We start from the raw sequence: 10,000 nt of genomic DNA on the forward strand, positions 1-10,000 counted from the left end.
AGAGAGAGAGCTAAGGGAGAGCTAAGGGAGAGCTAAGGGAGAGCTAAGGGAGAGCTAAGGGAGAGAGCTAAGGGAGAGCTAAGGGAGAGCTAAGGGAGAGCTAAGGGACCTGCTAAGAGAGAGCTAAGAGAGAGAGCTAAGGGAGAGAGCTAAGGGAGAGCTAAGGGAGAGCTAAGGGAGAGCTAAGGAAGAGCTAAGGGAGAGAGCTAAGGGAGAGCTAAGGGAGAGCTAAGGGAGAGCTAAGGGAGAGAGCTAAGGGAGAGCTAAGGGAGAGAGCTAAGGGAGAGCTAAGGGAGAGCTAAGGGAGAGAGCTAAGGGAGAGCTAAGGGAGAGAGCTAAGAGAGAGCTAAGGGAGAGCTAAGGGAGAGCTAAGGGAGAGCTAAGGGAGAGAGCTAAGGGAGAGCTAAGGGAGAGAGCTAATGGAGAGCTAAGGGAGAGCTAAGGGAGAGCTAAGGGAGAGAACTAAGTGAGAGCTAAGGGAGAGAACTAAGTGAGAGCTAAGGGAGAGCTAAGGGAGAGAGCTAAGGGAGAGCTAAGGGAGAGAGCTAAGGGAGAGCTAAGGGAGAGCTAAGGGAGAGCTAAGGGAGAGAGCTAAGGGAGAGCTAAGGGAGAGAGCTAAGGGAGAGCTAAGGGAGAGCTAAGGGAGAGCTAAGGGAGAGAACTAAGTGAGAGCTAAGGGAGAGAACTAAGTGAGAGCTAAGGGAGAGCTAAGAGAGAGCTAAGAGAGAGAGCTAAGGGAGAGCTAAGGGAGAGCTAAGGGAGAGCTAAGGGAGAGCTAAGGGAGAGCTAAGGGAGAGAGCTAAGGGAGAGCTAAGGGAGAGCTAAGGGAGAGCTAAGGGAGAGCTAAGGGAGAGCTAAGGGAGAGAGCTAAGGGAGAGCTAAGGGAGAGCTAAGGGAGAGCTAAGGGACCTGCTAAGAGAGAGCTAAGAGAGAGCTAAGGGAGAGCTAAGGGAGAGCTAAGGGAGAGCTAAGGGAGAGCTAAGGAAGAGCTAAGGGAGAGAGCTAAGGGAGAGCTAAGGGAGAGCTAAGGGAGAGCTAAGGGAGAGCTAAGGGAGAGCTAAGAGAGAGAGCTAAGGGAGAGCTAAGGGAGAGCTAAGGGAGAGCTAAGGGAGAGCTAAGGGAGAGCTAAGGGAGAGAGCTAAGGGAGAGCTAAGGGAGAGCTAAGGGAGAGCTAAGGGACCTGCTAAGAGAGAGCTAAGAGAGAGAGCTAAGGGAGAGAGCTAAGGGAGAGCTAAGGGAGAGCTAAGGGAGAGCTAAGGAAGAGCTAAGGGAGAGAGCTAAGGGAGAGCTAAGGGAGAGCTAAGGGAGAGCTAAGGGAGAGAGCTAAGGGAGAGCTAAGGGAGAGAGCTAAGGGAGAGCTAAGGGAGAGCTAAGGGAGAGAGCTAAGGGAGAGCTAAGGGAGAGAGCTAAGAGAGAGCTAAGGGAGAGCTAAGGGAGAGCTAAGGGAGAGCTAAGGGAGAGAGCTAAGGGAGAGCTAAGGGAGAGAGCTAAGGGAGAGCTAAGGGAGAGCTAAGGGAGAGCTAAGGGAGAGAACTAAGTGAGAGCTAAGGGAGAGAACTAAGTGAGAGCTAAGGGAGAGCTAAGGGAGAGAGCTAAGGGAGAGCTAAGGGAGAGAGCTAAGAGAGAGCTAAGGGAGAGCTAAGGGAGAGCTAAGGGAGAGCTAAGGGAGAGAGCTAAGGGAGAGCTAAGGGAGAGCTAAGGGAGAGCTAAGGGAGAGCTAAGGGAGAGCTAAGGGAGAGAGCTAAGGGAGAGCTAAGGGAGAGCTAAGGGAGAGCTAAGGGAGAGAACTAAGTGAGAGCTAAGGGAGAGAACTAAGTGAGAGCTAAGGGAGAGCTAAGAGAGAGCTAAGAGAGAGCTAAGAGAGAGAGCTAAGGGAGAGCTAAGGGAGAGCTAAGGGAGAGCTAAGGGAGAGCTAAGGGAGAGCTAAGGGAGAGCTAAGGGAGAGCTAAGGGAGAGAGCTAAGGGAGAGCTAAGGGAGAGCTAAGGGAGAGCTAAGGGAGAGCTAAGGGAGAGCTAAGGGAGAGCTAAGGGAGAGAGCTAAGGGAGAGCTAAGGGAGAGAGCTAAGGGAGAGCTAAGGGAGAGCTAAGGGAGAGCTAAGGGAGAGCTAAGGGAGAGAGCTAAGGGAGAGCTAAGGGAGAGCTAAGGGAGAGCTAAGGGAGAGCTAAGGAAGAGCTAAGGAAGAGCTAAGGGAGAGAGCTAAGGGAGAGCTAAGGGAGAGCTAAGGGAGAGCTAAGGGAGAGCTAAGGGAGAGCTAAGGGAGAGAGCTAAGGGAGAGCTAAGGGAGAGCTAAGGGACCTGCTAAGAGAGAGCTAAGAGAGAGAGCTAAGGGAGAGCTAAGGGAGAGCTAAGGGAGAGCTAAGGGAGAGCTAAGGGAGAGAGCTAAGGGAGAGCTAAGGGAGAGCTAAGGGAGAGCTAAGGGAGAGCTAAGGGAGAGCTAAGGGAGAGCTAAGGAAGAGCTAAGGGAGAGAGCTAAGGGAGAGAGCTAAGGGAGAGCTAAGGGAGAGCTAAGGGAGAGCTAAGGGAGAGCTAAGGGACCTGCTAAGAGAGAGCTAAGAGAGAGAGCTAAGGGAGAGCTAAGGGAGAGCTAAGGGAGAGCTAAGGGAGAGCTAAGGGAGAGCTAAGGGAGAGAGCTAAGGGAGAGCTAAGGGAGAGCTAAGGGAGAGCTAAGGGAGAGCTAAGGGAGAGAGCTAAGGGAGAGCTAAGGAAGAGCTAAGGGAGAGAGCTAAGGGAGAGCTAAGGGAGAGCTAAGGGAGAGAGCTAAGGGAGAGCTAAGGGAGAGCTAAGGGAGAGCTAAGGGAGAGAACTAAGTGAGAGCTAAGGGAGAGCTAATGGAGAGCTAAGGGAGAGCTAAGGGAGAGCTAAGGGAGAGCTAAGGGAGAGCTAAGGGAGAGCTAAGGGAGAGCTAAGGGAGAGAGCTAAGGGAGAGCTAAGGGAGAGCTAAGGGAGAGAGCTAAGGGAGAGCTAAGGGAGAGCTAAGGAAGAGCTAAGGGAGAGAGCTAAGGGAGAGCTAAGGGAGAGCTAAGGGAGAGCTAAGGGAGAGCTAAGGGAGAGCTAAGGGAGAGCTAAGGGAGAGCTAAGGGAGAGCTAAGGGAGAGCTAAGGGAGAGCTAAGGGAGAGAGCTAAGGGAGAGCTAAGGGAGAGCTAAGGGAGAGAGCTAAGGGAGAGCTAAGGGAGAGCTAAGGAAGAGCTAAGGGAGAGAGCTAAGGGAGAGCTAAGGGAGAGCTAAGGGAGAGCTAAGGGAGAGCTAAGGGAGAGCTAAGGGAGAGAACTAAGGGAGAGCTAAGGGAGAGCTAAGGGAGAGCTAAGGGAGAGCTAAGGGAGAGCTAAGGGAGAGCTAAGGGAGAGAACTAAGGGAGAGCTAAGGGAGAGAGCTAAGGGAGAGCTAAGGGAGAGCTAAGGGAGAGCTAAGGGAGAGCTAAGGGAGAGAACTAAGGGAGAGCTAAGGGAGAGAGCTAAGGGAGAGCTAAGGGAGAGCTAAGGGAGAGCTAAGGGAGAGAACTAAGTGAGAGCTAAGGGAGAGCTAAGGGAGAGCTAAGGGAGAGCTAAGGGAGAGAACTAAGGGAGAGCTAAGGGAGAGCTAAGGGAGAGCTAAGGGAGAGCTAAGGGAGAGCTAAGGGAGAGCTAAGGGAGAGCTAAGGGAGAGCTAAGGAAGAGCTAAGGGAGAGAGCTAAGGGAGAGCTAAGGGAGAGCTAAGAGAGAGCTAAGGGAGAGCTAAGGGAGAGCTAAGGGAAAGCTAAGGGAGAGAGCTAAGGGAGAGCTAAGGGAGAGTTAAGAGAGAGCTAAGGGAGAGCTAAGGGAGAAAGCTAAGGGAGAGCTAAGGGAGAGCTAAGGGAGAGCTAAGGGAGAGCTAAGGGAGAGCTAAGAGAGAGAGCTAAGGGAGAGCTAAGGGAGAGCTAAGGGAGAGCTAAGGGAGAGCTAAGGGAGAGCTAAGGGAGAGCTAAGGGAGAAAGCTAAGGGAGAGCTAAGGGAGAGCTAAGGGAGAGCTAAGGGAGAGCTAAGGGAGAGAGCTAAGGGAGAGCTAAGGGAGAGCTAAGGGAGAGCTAAGGGAGAGCTAAGGGAGAGCTAAGAGAGAGAGCTAAGGGAGAGCTAAGGGAGAGCTAAGGGAGAGCTAAGGGAGAGCTAAGGGAGAGCTAAGGGACCTGCTAAGGGAGAGCTAAGGGAGAGCTAAGGGAGAGCTAAGGGACCTGCTAAGGGAGAGCTAAGGGAGAGCTAAGGGAGAGCTAAGGGAGAGCTAAGAGAGAGAGAGCTAAGGGAGAGCTAAGAGAGAGAGCTAAGGGAGAGCTAAGGGAGAGCTAAGGGAGAGAGCTAAGGGAGAGCTAAGGGAGAGCTAAGGGAGAGCTAAGGGACAGCTAAGGGAGAGTTAAGGGAGAGCTAAGGGAGAGCTAAGGGAGAGAGCTAAAAGAGAGAGCTAAGGGAGAGCTAAGGGAGAGCTAAGGGAGAGCTAAGGGAGAGCTAAGGGAGAGCTAAGAGAGAGAGAACTAAGGGAGAGCTAAGAGAGAGCTAAGGGAGAGCTAAGGGAGAGAGCTAAGGGAGAGCTAAGGGAGAGCTAAGGGAGAGCTAAGGGAGAGCTAAGGGAGAGCTAAGGGAGAGTTAAGGGAGAGCTAAGGGAGAGCTAAGGGAGAGCTAAGGGAGAGCTAAGAGAGAGCTAAGGGAGAGCTAAGGGAGAGAGCTAAGGGAGAGCTAAGGGAGAGCTAAGAGAGAGCTAAGGGAGAGCTAAGGGAGAGCTAAGGGAGAGAGCTAAGGGAGAGCTAAGGGAGAGCTAAGGGAGAGCTAAGGGAGAGCTAAGGGAGAGTTAAGGGAGAGCTAAGGGAGAGCTAAGGGAGAGAGCTAAAAGAGAGAGCTAAGGGAGAGCTAAGGGAGAGCTAAGGGAGAGCTAAGGGAGAGAGCTAAGGGAGAGCTAAGGGAGAGCTAAGGGAGAGCTAAGGGAGAGCTAAGGCAGAGCTAAGGGAGAGAGCTAAGGGAGAGAGCTAAGGGAGAGCTAAGGGAGAGCTAAGGGAGAGCTAAGGGAGAGCTAAGGGAGAGCTAAGGGAGAGCTAAGGGAGAGCTAAGGGAGAGCTAAGGGAGAGCTAAGGGAGAGCTAAGGGAGAGAGCTAAGGGAGAGTTAAGGGAGAGCTAAGGGAGAGCTAAGGGAGAGCTAAGGGAGAGCTAAGGGAGAGCTAAGGGAGAGCTAAGGGAGAGCTAAGGGAGAGAGCTAAGGGAGAGTTAAGGGAGAGCTAAGGGAGAGCTAAGGGAGAGAGCTAAGGGAGAGCTAAGGGAGAGCTAAGGGAGAGCTAAGGGAGAGCTAAGGGAGAGCTAAGGGAGAGCTAAGGGAGAGTTAAGGGAGAGCTAAGGGAGAGCTAAGGGAGAGCTAAGGGAGAGAGCTAAGGGAGAGCTAAGGGAGAGCTAAGGGAGAGCTAAGAGAGAGAGCTAAGGGAGAGCTAAGAGAGAGAGCTAAGGGAGAGAGCTAAGGGAGAGCTAAGAGAGAGCTAAGGGAGAGCTAAGAGAGAGAGCTAAGGGAGAGCTAAGGGAGAGCTAAGAGAGAGAGCTAAGGGAGAGCTAAGGGAGAGCTAAGGGAGAGCTAAGGGAGAGCTAAGGGAGAGCTAAGGGAGAGAGCTAAGAGAGAGCTAAGGGAGAGCTAAGGGAGAGCTAAGGGAGAGCTAAGAGAGAGAGCTAAGAGAGAGAGCTAAGAGAGAGCTAAGGGAGAGCTAAGGGAGAGCTAAGGGAGAGCTAAGGGAGAGCTAAGGGAGAGCTAAGAGAGAGAGCTAAGGGAGAGAGCTAAGGGAGAGCTAAGGGAGAGCTAAGGGAGAGCTAAGGGAGAGCTAAGGGAGAGCTAAGGGAGAGCTAAGGGAGAGCTAAGAGAGAGAGCTAAGGGAGAGAGCTAAGGGAGAGCTAAGGGAGAGCTAAGGGAGAGCTAAGGGAGAGCTAAGGAAGAGCTAAGGGAGAGAGCTAAGGGAGAAAGCTAAGGGAGAGCTAAGGGAGAGCTAAGGGAGAGCTAAGAGAGAGTTAAGGGAGAGCTAAGGGAGAGCTAAGGGAGAGCTAAGGGAGAGCTAAGGGAGAGCTAAGGGAGAGCTAAGATAGTGAGCTAAGGGAGAGCTAAGGGAGAGCTAAGGGAGAGCTAAGGGAGAGCTAAGGGAGAGCTAAGGGAGAGCTAAGGGAGAGCTAAGGGAGAGAGCTAAGAGAGAGCTAAGAGAGAGAGCTAAGGGAGAGCTAAGGGAGAGCTAAGGGAGAGCTAAGGGAGAGAGCTAAGGGAGAGCTAAGGGAGAGCTAAGGGAGAGCTAAGGGAGAGCTAAGGGAGAGCTAAGGGAGAGAGCTAAGGGAGAGCTAAGAGAGAGCTAAGGGAGAGCTAAGGGAGAGCTAAGGGAGAGCTAAGGGAGAGCTAAGGGAGAGCTAAGGGAGAGAGCTAAGGGAGAGCTAAGGGAGAGCTAAGGGAGAGCTAAGGGAGAGCTAAGGGAGAGTTAAGGGAGAGCTAAGGGAGAGCTAAGGGAGAGCTAAGGGAGAGCTAAGGGAGAGCTAAGGGAGAACTGAGGGAGAGCTGAGGGAGAGCTAAGAGAGAGCTGAGGGAGAGCTAAGGGAGAGCTAAGAGAGAGAGCTGAGGGAGAGCTAAGGGAGAGCTAAGGGAGAGCTAAGGGAGAGCTGAGGGAGAGCTAAGGGAGAGCTAAGAGAGAGAGCTGAGGGAGAGCTAAGGGAGAGCTAAGAGAGAGAGCTAAGGGAGAGCTAAGGGAGAGCTAAGGGAGAGCTAAGGGAGAGCTAAGGGAGAGCTAAGGGAGAGTTAAGGGAGAGCTAAGGGACCTGCTAAGGGAGAGCTAAGAGAGAGAGCTAAGGGAGAAGGCTGAGGGAGAGCTAAGGGAGAGCTAAGGGAGAGCTAAGGGAGAGAGCTAAGGGAGAGAGCTAAGGGAGAGCTAAGGGAGAGAGCTAAGGGAGAGCTAAGGGAGAGAGCTAAGGGAGAGCTAAGGGAGAGAGCTAAGGAAGAGCTAAGGGAGAGAGCTAAGGGAGAGCTAAGGGAGAGAACTAAGTGAGAGCTAAGGGAGAGCTAAGGGAGAGCTAAGGGAGAAAACTAAGGGAGAGCTAAGGGAGAGCTAAGGGAGAGCTAAGGGAGAGCTAAGGGAGAGCTAAGGGAGAGAGCTAAGGGAGAGCTAAGGGAGAGCTAAGGGAGAGCTAAGGGAGAGAGCTAAGGGAGAGAGCTAAGGGAGAGCTAAGGGAGAGCTAAGGGAGAGCTAAGGGAGAGCTAAGGGAGAGAGCTAAGGGAGAGAGCTAAGGGAGAGCTAAGGGAGAGAGCTAAGGGAGAGCTAAGGGAGAGCTAAGGGAGAGCTAAGGGAGAGCTAAGGGAGAGCTAAGGGAGAGAGCTAAGGGAGAGCTAAGGGAGAGCTAAGGAAGAGCTAAGGGAGAGAGCTAAGGGAGAGCTAAGGGAGAGCTAAGGGAGAGCTAAGGGAGAGCTAAGGGAGAGCTAAGGGAGAGCTAAGGGAGAGCTAAGGGAGAGCTAAGGGAGAGCTAAGGGAGAGCTCAGGGAGAGAGCTAAGGGAGAGCTAAGAGAGAGCTAAGGGAGAGTTAAGGGAGAGCTAAGGGAGAGCTAAGGGAGAGCTAAGGGAGAGCTAAGGGAGAGCTAAGGGACCTGCACGTAGCAGCTGCGACAGCGGCGAGGATGAGGCTGTCGCTGCTTCCGGCAGCTTCACGGAGTCGGCTGAGCGCCGAGGCCACCGCAGACGCATCGCGGCTCTCCTTGACCTGCGTCAACAACAACAACAACAACAGCGTCAACAACCACATCAACATCAACAACAACAGCGTCAACAACAGCGTCAACAACAACAACAACAACGTCAACAACTGCGTCAACACCAACAACAGCGTCAACAACAACAACATCACCACCACCACCAACATCAACAACATCAACAACATCATCAACATCATCAACATCACCACCATCAACATCACCACAATCAACAACTTCAACATCATCATCATCATCAACAACATCTTCACCACAATCACCACCATCACCATCATCACCATCATCACCATCAACAACATCAACAACATCACCATCATCATCATCATCAACATCAACAACAACAACATCAACATCAACAACTTCATCATCATCATCAACATCAACAACAACAACATCAACATCAACAACATCACCATCATCATCATCAACAACATCAACAACATCACCATCACCATCATCACCATCAACAACATCAACAACATCACCATCATCATCACCACCCCCCCCCCCGTGTCTCTCTCCTTGCACCTTCTTCAGCTTGGCCAGCTGTTTGGCTCGTACGGCCGAGTTGTCGATGGACAAAATCTCCACGGCGTCCTCCTTCTCCATGCGGTAGCGGTTCACTCCCACAATCACCTCCAGTCCTAGAGAGAGAGAGACACGGGGAGAGACACGGGGAGAGAGAGAGACACGGTGAGACACGGGGAGAGAGACACGGGGAGAGAGAGACACGGGGAGACACGGGGAGAGAGAGACACGGGGAGAGAGAGACGGGGAGAGAGACACAGGGAGAGAAACACGGGGAGAGAGAAAGACACGGGGAGACACGGGGAGACACGGGGAGAGAGAGAGACACGGTGAGACACGGGGAGAGAGAGACGGGGAGAGAGACACGGGGAGAGAGACACGGAGAGAGAGACACGGGGAGAGAGAGACACGGGGAGACACGGGGAGAGAGAGATACACGGGGAGAGAGACACGGGGAGAGAGACACGGAGAGAGACACGGGGAGAGAGAGACACGGGGAGACACGGGGAGAGAGAGAGACACGGGGAGAGAGAGACACGGGCAGACACGGGGAGAGAGAGAGACACGGGGAGAGAGACACGGGGAGAGAGAGAGAGACACGGGGAGACACGGGGAGAGAGAGAGACACGGGGAGAGAGAGAGAGACACGGTGAGAGACACGGGGAGAGAGAGAGACACGGGGAGAGAGAGAGAGACACGGTGAGAGACACGGGGAGAGAGAGAGACACGGGGAGAGAGACACGGGGAGAGAGACACGGAGAGAGAGACACGGGGAGAGAGAGACACGGGGAGACACGGGGAGAGAGAGAGACATGGGGAGAGAGACACGGGGAGAGAGACACAGAGAGAGAGACACGGGGAGAGAGACACGGAGAGAGAGACACGGGGAGAGAGACACGGGGAGACACGGGGAGAGAGAGAGACACGGGGAGAGAGAGAGACACGGGGAGAGAGAGAGACACGGGGAGAGAGACACGGGGAGAGAGAGAGACACGGAAAGGGAGAGAGAGACACGTGGAGAGAGACACAGGGAGAGAGACACGTGGAGAGAGACACGGGGAGAGAGACACGGGGAGAGAGACAGCACTGAAGCTAGGCCCTAAGCCTTCCCCCTCACCTAGGATGAGGCCTAAGCTAGGTCCAAAGCCTGTCGCCCACGGGGCGAGGCCTACCTGAGTCGAAGCCTGTGCCCTGAGGCCTAGCGGGCGAGGCCTAGCGGGCGAGGCCTAGCGGGCGAGGCCTAGCGGGCGAGGCTGAGGCCTGAGGCCTAGCGGAGTCTAAGCCCAAGCCCTGTGGACTAGTAAGGCGAGGCCTAGCGGGTGAGGCTGAGGCCTGTGGACTAGTAGGGAGAGGCCTACCTGAGTCGATGCTTGGGCCCTCAGGCCTAGCGGGCGAGGTCTACAGGAGTCTAGCCCTGAGGCCTAGCAGGCGAGGCCTAGCGAGCGAGGCTGAGCCCTGAGGCCTAGCAGGCGAGGCTGAGGCCTGAGGCCTAGCAAGCGAGGCCTAGCGGAGTCTAAGCCTGAGCCCTCAGGCCTAGCGGGCGAGGCTGAGCCCTGAGGCCTAGCGGGCGAGGCTGAGCCCTCAGGCCTAGCGGGCGAGGCTGAGCCCTGAGGCCTAGCGGGCGAGGCTGAGCCCTCAGGCCTAGCGGTCGAGGCTGAGCCCTGAGGCCTAGCGGGCGAGGCTGAGCCCTCAGGCCTAGCGGGCGAGGCTGAGCCCTGAGGCCTAGCGGGCGAGGCTGAGCCCTGAGGCCTAGCAGGCGA

At 54.5% G+C, this 10,000-nt stretch overlaps 1 protein-coding gene across 1 annotated transcript in view; it reads right to left on the reverse strand.

The window, feature by feature from the left end:
- Positions 1 to 7,548: 7,548 nt before the first annotated feature.
- MMUT (methylmalonyl-CoA mutase) overlaps positions 7,549 to 10,000 on the reverse strand; it is an 18,080-nt gene continuing 15,628 nt past the window's right edge. Inside the window, exons 7-8 of the mRNA XM_078884561.1 lie at positions 8,241 to 8,356; positions 7,549 to 7,702 (exon numbers count right to left, since the gene is read on the reverse strand). Of these exons, the coding sequence (XP_078740687.1) occupies positions 7,559 to 7,702; positions 8,241 to 8,356 (260 nt within the window). The 3' untranslated portion in view covers positions 7,549 to 7,558. The remainder of the gene's footprint in view (positions 7,703 to 8,240; positions 8,357 to 10,000) is intronic.

Source organism: Lampetra fluviatilis, unplaced genomic scaffold (genome assembly GCF_964198595.1).
Source record: "Lampetra fluviatilis unplaced genomic scaffold, kcLamFluv1.1 SCAFFOLD_859, whole genome shotgun sequence".
NCBI classification, from domain to species: Eukaryota; Metazoa; Chordata; class Hyperoartia; order Petromyzontiformes; family Petromyzontidae; genus Lampetra; species Lampetra fluviatilis.